The sequence below is a fragment of the Ornithorhynchus anatinus genome, chromosome 8 (genome assembly GCF_004115215.2).
Source record: "Ornithorhynchus anatinus isolate Pmale09 chromosome 8, mOrnAna1.pri.v4, whole genome shotgun sequence".
In the NCBI taxonomy this organism is placed as follows: Eukaryota; Metazoa; Chordata; class Mammalia; order Monotremata; family Ornithorhynchidae; genus Ornithorhynchus; species Ornithorhynchus anatinus.
Window position 1 is genome coordinate 37786124 of NC_041735.1, and position 16418 is coordinate 37802541.

Consider the following 16418-nt stretch of genomic DNA (forward strand, 5'->3'; position numbering starts at 1 on the left):
AAGGAGAAGAGCAGATGTTAAGGAGAGAATAGGAGAAACCAAAAAAATATGCCTGGGTAATTCTATCTTCCTTCTCACCGCGCTCCGTCTCCCCTCATCCCCCCACACTTCCAGTCCAGTATATTTTCTAAAACTTCATTCTGCTCACACATCTCTTCTCTACCAAAAACTCCAATGCTCCCCATTCAGGTCCACATCAAACAGAAACCCCTGACTATTGGCTTTTTAAAAGCCATCAGCTCTCTCTCTCACTTTTCCACTTTCTTCTCCCACGACACCCCATTTTGTACTCGTTGTTTCTGATAATGATAATAATAATAATAATAATAATAATAATAATAATAATAATGGTATTTGTTAAACACTTACTATGTGCCATTCACTGTTCTAAGCACTGGTAGATACAAGGTAATCAGGTTGTCCCACATGGGGTTTACTGTCTTAATCCCCATTTTCCAGATGAGGTAACTGAGACACAGAGTAGTTGAGTGACTTGCCCAAAGTCACACAGCTGACAAGTGGTGGAGCGGGGATTAGAACCCATGACCTCTGACTCCCAAGCCCAGGCTCTTTCCACTAAGCCACGCTGCTTCAAGCTAACTTATTCACCGTGACTCACTCTGTCCTGTCTCCAACTTTTTGCTCATGCCGTTCTCTGTGCCCGCCATTCCTGTCCCGTTTAAAGCCACGAGTCTACAGCTCTCCCCACCTTCATAACCCTTGCGATAATCCTAATAATAATATAATAATAATAATAATAAAAGGAGGCTTTTCCTGATTGATTTTCTTCTCCCCACCTCTCATATCAACTACCACCGTAGCACTTTTGTGCCACCTCTGCTGTCATTCACTCGCAACCAGCCTTGGCAATTCTTTGCATATTGATTTACAAACTCTTCTCTTTAAGCATTTATACCTCCACATGCAACCCATCAACCAATCAGTCCTATTTGTTGAGCACTTACTGTGTTCAGAGCACTGTACTAAGCACTTGGGGGAGTACATCGTAACAAGAGTTAGTTAACGCATTCCCTGCCCACAGTTGAGAGCTTACAGTCTAGTGGACATATCCATCGTTCGATTTGCTTCTTCCTTCTGTCTGTAATTTATTTTGTGTATATCTTTCCCATTAAATTGTTAGCTCCTTCAGGGCAAGTATTAACCCACCCACCCCCCAAAAAAATCATGCCTTCTATCTGTATTTTAATAGTCTCCCAAGTTCCGAATCAGTGTTTTTTACACCAAGTAGGCACTAAATAAATAAGTGATTGTTAAATAAGTTCCAATCAGTAATAAAATGGAGCACCTTGCATTTGGAAGACTCACTTTGGCATGCAATTGAGCTTTGACTAGAGAAATGCTAAGTGTCCTCAGAATTTCTATGGTATATGTAAATTGTATGCTCTAGAAGACCGCAGAAGATAAAGTATTTTAATGCTTCTAGGGAGATTAAGACTAGCCGTGCCCTAAATTATGAAAGTGATTTTCATTTTTTATTTTCTTTTTCTGTCTTATTTTATGAAATTTAACATGGGTTCTTAACTTTTGGTGAGAATGGGTAAGCAGATTTGTTGCCAAATGCACTCAAATGAGGTGTTATCCCTGGTATCATTGTCAAGCACAGACCATAAGAAAGTTGGAGTCCTTGATCTCTCATAAAGTCAAAAGATGCCCAGGAGTATCAGAATATATTTCCAAAATTCATCCTTGACATACTGCTAGAAACCTAGGAAAAGAAAGATTTAAATCCTTACCCTTTTATATAATTATGAAAATTTCCTTTTCAATCAAACCTGTTCAATTATGACATAAAACCCCCATAGTTCTTCACCCCCATCCCACCCCCAGGAGGTGAAAGTCATTAAATTGTCACAAAGATAGGGAAATTATTAGATTTTTTTCACGGAGAAACAACAAAGGCAGCATCGAACAGTGAGGTGAATATATTTTCAGCAGCAAGAAAAAATCATGAATATTTAAGTTTTTAATAGCATCTCAGCTCTAGAGTTGGATTTAACTAGGTCTAGTTTTGGTCATAAATTGTAGTGCTTATTGCAGAAGCTGAAAGGATTTGGGAGATGTTTGTGGGGAAAAGAGTATTTCTTGGAGAAAACTAGAGTAACAAAAATGTTTTCATCGTATTGCACCAGGAAGAAGCTTATAACTGAAAGTGTAGCCACGTTTTTGAAACACAGCAAAGGAATAATTCATTCAATAGGTCATATTTATTGAGCGCTTACACTGTGAAAAACACTGAACTAAGTGCTTGGGAGAGTACAGTATAACAACAGACAGACACATTCCTGCCCACGATGAACTTACAGTCTAGAGGGGGAGACAGACATTAATATAAATACATAAATTACGGTGATTTGTGGTTATATTGTACTCTCCGAAGTGCTTAGTACAGTGCTTGGCATATAGTAAGCGCTCAATAAATGCGATTGAATGAATGAATGATTGAATGAATGAGTATTCATATTTTACATGAAAAGGGACACATTAAAATCCAGGAATAATGTTCATGGAAAATTTATTAAACACTTATTATGTGCTGAGCACTTGTGCTAAGTGCTGATTTAGAGACAAGATAACCAGATCAGACACCTGTCCCTGGCAGTGTAAGAGGGCTGGAGAGAAGATATTTTTTCCTTATTTTACAGAAGAGGAAACTGAGGTGCAGAGTTATTAAACGGCTTGCCCAAGGCCACTCAGCAGACGAGTGGTGGAAGCGGGATTAGAATCTGGGTCTCCTGACTCCCAGTACTCTGCTTTCTGATAGTCCACCCTCCCTCATTTGTAATAGCTGTTCTTAGGGAATGATTCTACTGACCATATGTCAGCTCAGCAGATGAATATGCAAGCATAATACAGGAATGCCTAAGTAAGAGTGGGGTGGGTAGTCTTTTAAAAATATATTTAGTTAAGCAGGAATTTTTTTTTTAGTTTGACTCTGCTTTGTCCATTCATAAGCAGGCATACTATGTTATTCAACTGGGTTATGTTCCTTGAACATAGTGTATCATGAATGGCTCTACCTTGGGATATATCGTCACATAGATTTCAAGTGCTATAAATTAGGAACTGGTCTGGAACTTCTGGAAAAGTGCTATGAAATTCCATTATGTGTTATGTACTTTAATAGTATATATATAGATCACTAAACTAGTGCTTAATTTTCATTAAAGGAATTTAGAGCATAACATCACAATATTAAATAAATGAGGAGATTGTAATTATGATTATGAGTTATTGTAGAAGACCGCATAAGTAGGAGCTCAACCGGGTTAGAGGTTTAGTAACTTCAGTGAAGAATTTGTCCAGTTTTAGTGGAAAAGCAGCCTCCTTTCCTTCTTAAAAGACCTGACAGTAGGCTAACTCCTTCTGAAGACTTCCTTCCGAATACCTCTGCCTGCGTCTGAACTCTTTTCACTGAGGTTATCTTCTAGACTTCCTCTAGACTGCGAGCTCGTTGTGGGCAGGAATGTGTGTTTGTTGTTATATTGTAATCTTCTAAGCACTTAGTACAGGGCTTTACACACAGTAAGCGCAAAATAAATACATTTGAATGAATGAATCTTCAATTATATGCTTTTTCGAAAATTGATGCAAGACTCTTTAATCTTGTCATTTTGGCTGGTGATGGAGGAGCAATAACTTCTTCATCTGTTTCCACACCTTGTAATGATGCCTTTGAATGAGATGCAGTTAACTCTTTGACTTCTGCATCACTATTTCTAAACTAAGATACCCCTCACTTCTCTGTTCAACAACTTGTTTGGTTGTGTAATCAAGGGTCTGTTCACCGCTTTGAAAATATGACAACCATGGGCAGATTTTGCTCCAAGATCCATTAGCTGTGGATTGCTTAATCTCAGAATGGGTGGTGAGGGATTCACTTAACCAGAACACTCTTCCGGAAGGCTGAGGGCCATTAGATGCCTGGTTTTTTTTTTTTAAAAAAAGTATTTGTTAAAATTTTACTATGTGCCAGGCACTGTTCTAAGTGCTGGGGTAGGTACAAGCTAATGAGGTTGGACACAGTCCCTGTCCCAGTCTTAACCTCAGTTTTACAGATGAGGTAACTAAGGCCCAGAGAAGTTAAGTGACTTGCCCAAGGTCACACAGCAGATAAGTGGCAGGGTCGGGACTAGAACCCACGTCCTTTTTAATTCCAGGCCTGTGCTCTATCCATTAGGCCATGCTGTCCGTGTGGCGTAAGTCACCAAAAAAGAGATGTCTGTTTCCCTCGGGTGTTTGTAACCTGAGGAATGCCAATGTACACAAAGAATCTCTCTTTGTACTATATTGTTTCTTACAACTATGTTGAACATAAACTATGTGTGAATTGTCTTTCCTCTTTCCTAGAAATCCAAACCCAAGTTTTATGTACTCTCCATGTTTCCGTACCCTTCGGGAAAGCTCCACATGGGCCATGTTCGGGTCTACACTATCAGTGATGCCATAGCCCGATTTCAGAAAATGAGAGGGATGCAGGTAAGCCGTACCCCAACGGTCGTAACCCCCATCTCCTACCCCAGTCCTCATAGAAGAAAATAAACCTCACAGCCATCAGTGGAGACACTTGACTTGAAACATACTTTCAAAACTTAAGAAACCTTTGCGAAAGAGGAAAGGCACGAGCCTTTATGAGAAATCTGTTTTCGGCACGAAAAACTTCTTGATGACAGATGAGCTGTACAGCAATTCAATGATAATGAAAAGTACTTTTAGCAGATGCCACATGCCGATGAAAGTTGTTGCATTTTCAGCCTTGTTTTTTGTGCGATGGAAAGGGACTCGGTACCCGGTATCATTGCAGTGGAACTCAGTTCACCTTGAAGATGCAAAGTTGAACTCAGAGAGACCAGACAGTGGGGTCTGAGGAGGATTGTCCCTAATTGACCGTTGACCCACGAATCCACACCATTGATAGTTGATGCCCTGGGATGCTGTCAATAACGCTCTTGCCCTCTCCCCTCCAAGACTATCCTCCCTAGACTTGGAAGACTGCACAGGGTCGGGTCTCTGAGATGCGGGGTGGTGAAGGAGGAGAGGGGGTGGTGGTGTGGGAGAGGGTAGCAAAAGTTGAGAGCCCAGTTGGTCAGCGTGCTGCTGACAGGGCAGACTTAGGGACAATCAATCGATCACATTTATTGTGTGCGGAGCACTGTAGTAAGTGCTTGGGAGAGTCCAGTATAGCAGAATTGGGAGACAAGTTCCCTGACCACAAGGAATTTACAATCTAGAGGGCCGGGACTAAGGGTGCAGGGCTCTTCTAGTGTCTGTGGCACTGCAGATGTCAATTACCGAGCATCAGACTTGCCCTAAATAATATCATAGCCAGAACGAAGCTTTCTACTGAAAAATTAAATCCACAAATCACACTTGGTTGGTATAGACTTGTAAGAGAATTAATATCGTTGTCACACCACCAAACGCAAACAGAATCATCCATCTCTGTTTTTAAGATGCTCAGTCTTACACTGACCAATACATTCTGAGAGGAAATTTATCTCCCTTGCTTGCATCTCTTGTTATCAATCCATCATCGCTTCTACCATTATTAAAAAAAAAAAGGTTATGGGAAGTGAATCGGCAACGGTGTCCTGCACATTTTTCATTTATTAACTGTGATCCTCCAGGTTGGTACATCTTATCTTTATCTTTCACCTGCTTATTTCAGCCTTTTGCTGGCCAATGATTGACAGCCAAGGACATCAGCCTTCATATGGTCTAGAAGAAATGTAAAACATTTGCCGGACAGTGTTCTGGTTGTAAATCCTCAGAGAATCTCTGTACTGTGCTGTTCAATTGAAAAGGAAGTTTTACAGACACTTTGAAGCTTTCAGCTTTACTCTTAATTTTCTCCTTGACATTTCTTTTAAAGCTGTTTATGTTTTAAGAGGTTATCATCTTGATCTAATTTGGGAGGATGGGTTTCTGAACTAAGTACAGATCAGTGCCAGGCTATAGTCTAACAAAAAGCATCCTGGTGGGTATTGAAGCTGCTTTTGAATTCAAAAGCCTTTTGCTACATGAACAGAGGAAGCTTTTGGAGATTACAGGTATTAGTTAAAAAAGAAAGGATTTTTTTAAATCTGCATGTCTTAAGATGCATCTCTATTCCTTTTCTACCCTGAAATAAAATTCCACCGAGTCTGGTAGCTCCAAGTGTTCTCTAAGAAATGTTCTTTAAGAAGTGTAGCCTAATTTTCCTTTTATAATTTGGGCCAAAGATTCCTTGTAAAGTATTCTTCTGAACGTTGGCCACATTCAGATGTTAATTTTCCAAAGCCTCCATCTTGCTTAGCTTCATTCACAAATATTGGAGAGGATCAGGGGCAGGCTGGTCTTTTACCTCTAAGAAACGTCTTTTACGCTGCCACGTCTTTCTTGCCTGAGGATTCAGAAGGACCAGAGAGAGTGAATGGCGTGGCACAAACCAACAGCACTGTAGTCGGTTTCTTCCCGCAGGTTCTCGGACCCTAGATTTCGTGACTGGACCGAGGTATGTCCGTCATTTCTGACAGGAGATTCCATCACTGGAATCAGTTAATGTTTTGGAGGTGGAAAATACATCTTGGATAGCCCACCACACTCTCCCAGTGTTGGGAGTATGGTTTATGTGATGCACGTGGAATTGGCAGGTACTGGGTTAGGTCTCATGTCACAACTGTCCAAACCCCGAAGTCCGATGGTGATCTTCTTCCCCGGTCCTGAGCCTCTCCACAGGTCCTGGCTCCACATAACTAGATAGTTCCCGTGACTCCTGCTAAATTGAGAACAAAAATCCATCACTTTGTGACCTAAATCCAATCCGAATCCTGATCTCTAAGAAAACAAATATGGATTCTTAATTAGCTAGGTGTCGATTGCCTTCCCAAGTTCCAATGATCAGTATTTGAATTTCAACTAATTATGATAGCAAAGTCTGGAAAAACTGAAGCAATTTAGGGACCATGTTCTGTTTGTGTTTGTTTCCCAAACAAACAGTAGTATATAGCTAAGATTACCTTTTTTGCTTTGATTCCATCTTAGAACAGAAAGAGAAAAGAGTGAGTGTATTATGTAAACCATATTGTTTTGTTGTGATGAAAACCTGTGGGTTGATTATTAATTTATATTTATAATTTGGACAGTTCCTAACAGAATGTTAATAGGCAATACTGTTGTAGGGAAATATTGAAATAGTTCCATTTTAGCAGATTGAGGCAAACAGACCATTATTAGGTTTCCAGCTTCCTTTGCCTGATTTTGCTGTTCTATAATGCACTGATATGTTAAAGAGGAGTGTGAAGCTACTGGCAGGTAATCCAGCATACCTCACCAAAACTAAATGTACAAATTTAAACCAATTCTAATAAACAAAATTGCAAAATATACAATTTTGAGGCATACATTCCAACTGATTATTCACATAATGTAAGCTGTAGTGAAGAGTAAGGAAGTGTAGTATTTTTGTGACCTTATGGAAAGAACACAGGCCTGGTAGTCAGAACACCAGGGTTCTAATCTCAGCTCTGCTAATTGTTGGATGACCTTGGGCAAGTCACTTCTCTGTGCCTCAATTTCCATATCTCTAAATGGGGTTTCAATGCCTGTTTTCCTACAAAGAACCCCACGTGGGATGGGAACTACATTACTGACCTGGTTAACTTGTATCAACTCCAGCTCTGAAAGTAGTGCTTGACATACACTGAGTGCTTAACAAATATCAAAGTAATTATAATAATAATGATATATACAAGCAGGCAGAAATTACTTGGGTTCTATTATTGGCCATTCAGGTCATTGGGTTAGGGAAGACTCTTTTTTTTTAGGCAGATATAAGTATATTGTTGGAAAAGACCAGGGTTGCAGGTTTCCAGAGGCTAAAATATGTGCTCTAAACTTTCAGGGAATTGGTGATATTTCATTTGTTTCACTAAGAGACATTAAGAGGGAATGTCTAGACTGCAAGCTTATTGTGGGCAGGGGAGGTGTCTACCAATGTTGTAATATTGTAATCTCCCACACGCTTAGTACAATGATCCGTACACAGCCTCAAATAACAAATCAATTGTTAATTGATGTCATGAGGGAGTAGATAGAATGTGAGGAATGTCATATTTTGCTACCTGTTGTGAGGATAGAAAATGATTGTCTGTAATCAACTTCCCTTTTACAAACTCCCATTGTGTACTTCTAGAAGAGTGACTTCAGACTCTCTTCTGATTTCACTGAAATGAGAACCCAGTTGTCGGTAGTTCAAAAGCCACAGAGTGGATGGATGGATAAACTATGGCGACTTGATTCCCAGACTAAAGCATCCTTGGTCCTTATCTTTTTTGGACACAGACTAACCTCCATCAAGCTCCTTGTGTTCAGAGAATGTAGCTACCAAATCTATCCTATAGTACTCTCTCAAGCACTTAGTACAGTACGCAATGTATAGTAAGCACTCAATAAATATGATTGATTGATCATGCCCATGGGCACTTTATTTCTCCCTTTTTGGACCTCAGACACTTAGAAGCAGGTTTGGGGAGCTAGCAGAGAGGTCAAGCTTTACCCATGCCATTTCTCAGACATTCTTGGTGAGCTGAGAGGCTGTTATTTTCAATGGAATGGATTAGTGAGTGCGTATTGTGTGGCATTTGGAAAAATACCCATCAACTGTCTTGCAGAAATGTGAGTCTTATACAGCTCAACAACTCTTCTGCTTTTTATTCTTTGGCTAAAGGCAGTAGGAGTAAAAGTAATGCGAGTTCTTCATGTACTCATATATTTGCTTCCCACCAATAGCTTTGAGGCACTGAAGTGTAATTATATTACATTTTGTTATTTGGGCACATGACTTTGAGGGGAATACAGTTCTCATATTACTAAACCATTTTATTTTTCTTTGCATAAAGTTGCATGTGTCCTTAAAGCAGGACTTTAACAGCATATAAATAAGGTACCAAGTGTCCTCCATCCTGATTCTCCATTTTTCCAATTTGTCAGGCAGTGCATTCCCATATCTTCCTACCTGTGCTCTTCTAAAAAGATACAGGATCTAAGAGCCCTCCTTTGACATCCTTTCCAGGTGAAGTCCCCCTCTAGACCCTAAGCTCATTGTGGGCAGGGAATGTGTCTGCTTTTTGTTGTATTGTACTCTCCCCAGTGCTTAGTACAGTGCACTGCACACAGTAAACGCTCAATAAAAGGACTGAATGAATGAACACGGTGGAAGGTGCTCCCTGTTGGTGCCTAGGGAAGCTTTTTTTTTAAAAAAAAGTTGTATTTACATGCTTTTTAATCATAGAGCTCGTGTCTTAATCCCCATTTTACAAGGAGGGAACTGAAGTCCAAAGAATTTAAATGATTTGCCAAAGGTCATACAGCAGACAAGCAGTAGACCTGGGATTAGAGCCCAGGTCCTCTGACTCCCAGGCCAGTGCTCTATCCACTAGGCCACACTGCTTCTCCCCAGCTTTATGCTCCATAACTTACAACTTATTAAGGAGCCAGCCGGTCCAGGCCGCTTCCTTCCCGTGGACTCCTGGGATTACATTCCAAGGAGAGAAATCTTGAACGCGCTGTCAATGAATGAGCACCTTTCTGTCTGTCGGCTGGTTTTTTGCTTTTCACACAACTGTGGGTCTCCAGCTTTCATCTGTTTTTGTTAGAGAAGTGAAAGGAAACAGCCAAGTTTAAGCCCCTTTCTTTATTGCAGTAGAGAATATACTATATTCATCTCTATGGTAACCACTTATATGGGTCTATGCTGGAAACTGCCACAGATCTATATCCATATTTAGATCAATAGCTATAGATATATTCATGGTGTTTATTTTAAATTAAGAGTTTTTTTGTTTTTTTAAAAAACCAGAACCAGAATTTGAAGATTTGGATGTGGGGATTTTTCAGTCTCCTACTTGGGAGATTGCATTAGGAAACTATAGTTTTGTTTTCCTCATTTCCAGGTGAATATTCTTGTGTTTCATTTACCAGCTAGTAACCGAGTTTAAGGTTGGTTAGAAAGGGATGTAAATACATTCTGAACATAGTAAAATAAAGATGCTGCCATATTATTTAAAAAAGAAAACAAATGCAATTGAGAAAACTGGAAAAGCTATAATTATCCCTAATCCTGAAACTTGAAACATTCATTTGTAAGGGTTGTCTAGCACAGCACTTTCCTGGAAGTGACTTTGGTACTGTGCTGTACCACCTGTGACCCCTAAGCTCTGCATGACCTGAAGAAGGATTTATTGACTCATGCCAGCTCCTCTGGTTTCACTTAAATCTGTGGATCTTCTCCCACTTCATAGCAGTGATAGTATTTATCGAGCATGCACTGGATGCAGTGAACTTTACAATCTGTTGAACATTTCTGGGGTAGGGGATCAGATGGTGGATATGGAAGGGAGAAGGAGGGAGAGAGAACAATCAAGAAGTGACTGCCATTACAGATGCCAAAAATGGCAGTTTAATCAGAATATTCCATTTAAGGGATTAGCCTGTTTAGTCTATGTAGGCCCACACAATTATGGACCCCTTATGTCTGTGACCTTCCTGACCAGTTTATGTGCCTTAGCTGTAGGGACACGGTGAATAGGATTTGCCTTCTAAATGGGTGCTATGGAAAGCAGAGTGTGATTTAGTCATTAAAATGGGGAACTGGAAGTGAAGCAGCCTGGGTTCTATTTTTGAGCCTCCATTGATGTTTGGAAAGTCACTTTGCGGTTCTTTCCCCATTTGCCAGGAGAGGGTAGTTTTGTTTTGTTTTTTGGTTTTTTTTTAAATATAGCTTTAATTGAGATCCCCAGAAGATAAGGATTTTGGTAGAAGTATTCAATCTTGATGAAGGAAAATGGTGTCTGTGGTGGAGGAGTGGGAGGGGGGGTTGGTGTAAAATGGGAAACATTGAGTTCTGACTTCATGTTCCACTCCTAACTGGCATTAGCATTGCTAAACTCCCGAGGTCATTTGACAAGTCATGCAGTCGTCTGGGCTGATGCGATTTTATTCTTCTCCTTTGGGCCTCTGCATGAAAAAAGGAGAATTTTAATATCCAGGTTACATTCTTCAAGAACAAAGAAAATCAACCTTTAAAGGAATGAAAGCCTTTCTTTAAATGTTACCCCCACCCCCCATCTCCAATCCCCACAAAGTCTGCAATAGTCGGGAATTCTGGAAGAAGTTTTAAGCTTCATTTAAACCTGTAACGTTTTGGGGGTTTTAAGAAAGAAGATTTATTTATAGCCATTGGAATGCTTTCTCGAAAAGAAAGAGCCTCTCAGATAACATTTAGTGCTGCTGAATCTGTTGTTGAAAAGCATCCTTTATCGATCCGTAGCTCGCGTTCCGGGAACTGAGGCCCGAGAAGAACCAGTTGGCTTTGTCTGTAGCCGGACACTCTACTGGCATGTTTCAGAGGAGATAATGTGGAGGTTGTTCTTAGGGGATGCAGGTCTTTGTTTTTTCGGAACAAATTTAAATCCTCCTGGCCTTCTCGTCTTAAGTTTTGAACTGAAGATGCTGTGGCTGACGTTCTGTTTTCCCTCTGGAGGGCTTGCACTGAAAGCTTTGACCAATGCAACCAGTAACAAGGGAAGTCCAACAAATGATGATGATCTTTTAAGGGTTTTCCACCTCCCTTTCCGCTAATGAATATGTATCACCCTGAAGAAGCTCCTGTTGCCCTCCAGGAGAGCAGCTCATTGAATCTAATCTGTGTCACACATGGGCTTGAAGTTTCCTAGCAGTTCTCTAATTAGCTAATCCTGCTACTTCTTAACCATTCATTCAGTCGCATTTTTTGAGCACTTACTGGGTGCAGAGCACAGTACTAAGCACATAAATAGACACATTACCTGCCCACAACAAGCTTAAAGTCTAGATAACTGTGGTATTTATTAAGGGCTTACTATGTGTCAGACAGCATACTAAGCGCTGGGGTGGATACAAGCAAATCGGGTTGGACACAGTCCCCATCCCACTCGGGCCTCACATTCTCAAGTATGTGCTTTTTCCAGTAAGTACGCCTGAACGTGGAGAGATAGTTTGAGTCACTATGCTCCTTTTCCCTGGAGGATTTAAGGAACGTGTCTGCTAACTCTATTGTATTATACTCTCCCAAGTGCTTAGTAGAGTGCTCTCCCAAGAGCTCAATAAATGCCATTGATTGATTAAATCCCAGTGCATCATATGACTGACCACCCCACACTTGCTTTACTTGCTTTGCTTGCTTTACTCCTGGTTTCCTTTAGTCATTGACAGAGCTTTGGGTATCTTTATCTCGTTAGTGGTGTGGTATTTTTGTCCAGTAAAATAATTTTTCCTTAATGTTAACCCCCTAGCCCCATGCTGAGGTGACTTGTGCCATAACAATGCTGAGCTCAGTGAAAGGGGCTTAAGCGTGCTTTTCCTTCACTTCTGGCCTTCAGCTTTCCATATAATGTTGGTATTTGTTAAGCGCTTACTAGATGCCGAGCACTGTTCTAAGCGCTGGGGGAGATACAGGGTAATCAGGTTGTCCCAGGTGGGGCTCACACACTATTAATCCCCATTTTACAGATGAGAGAACTGAGGCACAGAGAAGTTAAGTGACTTGCCCACAGTCACACAGTTGACAAGTGGCAGAGCCGGGAGTCCAACTCATGACCTCTGACTCCGAAGCCCAGGCTCTTTCCACTGAGCCACTTTAATGGGCTGCTGAATTCACTCTTCTCAACCTCTCTCAAGGCTGGGCTTCTGAGCACAAGGATCTAGTAATAATTGCAATGGAAAGGGAGGCTTTTGGAATTAGAGAGGGGCAATTGGTTTTGTTTCTAAAGTTAAGGTCTAGAAGGCCATACTGAATTGATTTTCAAAGCTCTATGCCACCACTTAGAGGGAGAAAAAGAGGGTGAAAGTACTCACCAGCTGTGATTTTCTAAAATACCACAATACACACAGTGATACGGCGATTGTTTTCTTCTTAGAATGGGCTTAATGTTAAAGTCCTTCTGTGCTAGACTTGTTCAGCCAATGGTACTAAAGGTGAAATAAGACTGTATTCATGCTTTCTGAGCCCCTTTTTAATGGTGCATATTAAGTGCTTATTATTCACTGGGCTTTACGTTTCCTAACAGTTCTCTAATTAGCTAATCCTGCTACTTCTTAACTATTTAAGCGCTTGGGCGAGTACAGTACAAATACTATGTGCCAGGCCCTGTAATAAATGCTGGGATAGGTGCTAGGTAACCAGTTGGACATAGTTTAACTCCAAGGAAGGAAGCTTTAATCCCCATTTTCCAGATGGGGTAACTGAGGGACAGAGAAGTTAAGTGACTTGCCCAAGGTCACACAGCAGAGGAATGGCAGGGATGGGATTGCAATCTAGATCCTTTGACTCCCAGTCCCTGTTCTTTCAACTAGGAAGCTTCCCTTCGCATTCTCTGTGAAACAGTGTCTTACAAGCAGCATCATTAAGGATCCATAAGCTTGTCGTAAAATACCCCGCTCAGAGAAGATAAATGGAAAGGCACGGTTCATTGTTTTCTATCTGTCAGTTGTTATTGGGTCTGATCCAGCAATCTGCAAAGTAATCTTTCTCATTTGGAGCGCAGGTCATCAACCCAATGGGATGGGACGCATTTGGATTGCCGGCTGAAAATGCAGCTATTGAGCGTGGCCTGCATCCAGAAAATTGGACTCAGAGGTATGTTTTGGTGCGCAGATTCCCTTTCTTAGGCCAATTAGTGTAACAACAAGACAGATCACTAGCTGTTCTCTGACGTTTGCATTGATAGAGCACTAGAGAGTGAAACAGAAATGGCACTTTGAGAACAGGAGGCCAGGGATTTCTAACTCTAAAATCCTTGGTTTGTGTTTTAAAGTCATATTAACTGAGAAATAGCAGAAAGTTTGGGAATTTATTTTGGGGACTGTGTTTTTCCAAATGTTATCCTTTCTGTTTCTTGAACAGTATTTCTGAAAAATAAGAAGTTTAGAGATCAAACTCCTGTAAAGTGTCTTCCCGATTAAAACATTCTGCACAATCTATTTACACCATTTTTTCTCCATCTCTGCTATTTTACAGTAATATTAAACACATGAGAGAACAGCTTAACAGAATAGGCTTATGCTTCAACTGGGATCGGGTAAGTATCGTTCCCTTTTCTGAAAAGATGCTGTTTGGAATTCAGTTCATAATTATTAAATAGAAACGAGAAGCTCAGTGGCTGAATCAGAGCTTCATGGAGACTTCCCGCCTGATCAGTTTGGATAGCCAATGCTTTGCGCTGTTCTGCGTTCATTCTGGAAGCAGTAAAGGTGGAAATTCTGGGAGCTTTTTTTCTTTTGGAGAGACCTTGCGCTGGGAGAGACTTATCAATTTATTGAAGCACTCAGTGCAATTCTAACTTGATTACCTTTTGATTTTTTCTCGCTGTCAGTTTGAAATAAGGTTAATATCCCTAGAGTAAGCTGAGGACATGCATCCCGATGAAAAAAATTGCCTGTAGTTTGAAGAGTCTGTAAATTAGAGGCAGATGTTTTTAGCCGGTGTTATCTCCGGGCTGGAAAAACTAGAGCAGGCTTCCAGAACACCAGCTTCCTGCTAGCAAGCGCTGTTCCCCACCAGTCAGGTTGCCAAGCAAGGCTCCCGGCCCCATTATCAGCCTGCTCATTTGTGGCCTGGCCGGCCTGTGGGTGGCAACAGGTCGTCAGGGAAGCGTGGATGTGGTCTGGCGGCCACTGTGGAACAGGTTTTCAGAGTGTTATCCGAGAGTTAGGGCAACCACACTGACCCGACAACGGGCAGGTACTTAGCTTATTGTTTCAGAAGTAGGAAGAGTAGATGCTCATGCTCCAATCAGCAGAGGGTGACCCAAAGGCTCTCCAAAATGGCCCCGGCAGGGAGGTCCAAGGCGAGTATCAGTAGCAACGGGTGAACAGCACATTTTTATAAACCCTGCCATTTAAAAAAAAATAATAATAATACTAATAATAATGGTATTTCTAAAGCACTTGCTATGGGCCAAGCACTGTTCTAAGTGCTGGGGTCGATAGAAGATAATCGGTTTGGACACTGTCCCTGTCCCACATAGAGCTCACAGTCTTAATCCCCATTTTACAGATGAGGGAACTAAGGCCCAGAGAAGAGAAGTGACTTGTCTGAGGTCACACAGCAGACAAGAGGCAGAGGCAGGATTGGAACTCATGACCTTCTGACTCCCAGGCCCATGCTCTATCCACTAGGCCATGCTGCTTCCTAAAGGGAGGCTCAGGTTTGAACTTGGCTTGCACAACAATAGAGGGAAGAGACTATGAGCGTGTTATCGCCTTGTGAAGTATCTCCCGAACCAAATCCAGTATTTTCCCACAGTCCAGGTATTTGGATTTGTCCTTGCTATTTGATGCATAGTCCTCCCCGCCCCCCCCCACTCGTGAGATAAGAACTACATTTCTGAAGTTGGGCCGTTCGGCACCTGGTGCAGGGATGCAGTTATTCTTTATAGGGGGCTTTCCTCCCGGGATTACGCTGGGTCTGTTTGATCATGCGTAATGCCATTGTAGAGAATTCAGGGGTCATAGCTAGGGCAATTAAAAAAGGCCTCTGTCTGGGACTGGGGGTCCTTCAGACCCTCTTTCCCATCCTATGCCTGTGCTTTCCCATCCAGAGTTCTTCCATGAACCCCGCTACCCATCGCTACTCCCCAAACTGCATTTATCACCTTGGAATGAAGAAGGGATATGAAGAGCTGAAAGGTGTATTTAAATATCATTTCTTCTGAAAGTATTTTTTTGGGCAGGTGTGAAGGGAAAACGAAAGCCCCGAACTGTGCAATTACAGAGATAAAATTGTTTCTGTGTGGAGCATTTGTTTTGCAGGAATAATTACGAGTAGCAGCATGAGGAAGGCACAGGGTTCCGTCTGCTCTGAATCTCTAAATTTGCTTGTTGTTCCAGTGTGCACGATTTTGCTCTATAGGAGCTCCCTCCATAGGAGGGATTATCTGAGCAGCAGTTGTCTAGCCCTCTGATACACTTTGATAGCCTGGTTCTGGGGGGGTTTTTTCATCCTTTTGGGAGCATATCGCCCCAGGGTCACCACTGCCAGCAGCTCTGAAGTCCAGCCTGCTTTCAGGACCATCCTGAGAGTATAGATCTGCCCCAGGATGGGCTTGGGGTATTCCTCAGGCTTAGGAGTAAGCTCAGTTCAGACCCAGCAAGTTCCCCGGGGGGTAAAATGAATTCTGTTCTTGATAAATTAATGGATTCCTCCAGCTGGAAGGGACCTGGAGAGAATACCTAGCCCAAGCCCCTGCCTCCTCCCAGGTAAACGAAAACGCCGCCCACGGGAGGAGTTCACCTAGGGCATGGGAGGCCAAAAGGAGACTCACGAGTCACAGATGGCTCTTGACCTGCTGTGCGGCTCGCGGCCAAGAACTAGGTAATGTGTC

General features: G+C 41.7%; 1 protein-coding gene across 2 annotated transcripts in view; it reads left to right on the forward strand.

The window, feature by feature from the left end:
• Window positions 1-16418, forward strand: part of LARS2 (leucyl-tRNA synthetase 2, mitochondrial) — a 129898-nt gene that overhangs the window by 12821 nt on the left and 100659 nt on the right. For both annotated transcript variants that reach the window (XM_029070826.1, XM_029070828.2), the window contains exons 3-5: window positions 4369-4497; window positions 13581-13672; window positions 14054-14114. In XM_029070826.1, the coding sequence (XP_028926659.1) occupies window positions 4369-4497; window positions 13581-13672; window positions 14054-14114 (282 nt within the window). The remainder of the gene's footprint in view (window positions 1-4368; window positions 4498-13580; window positions 13673-14053; window positions 14115-16418) is intronic.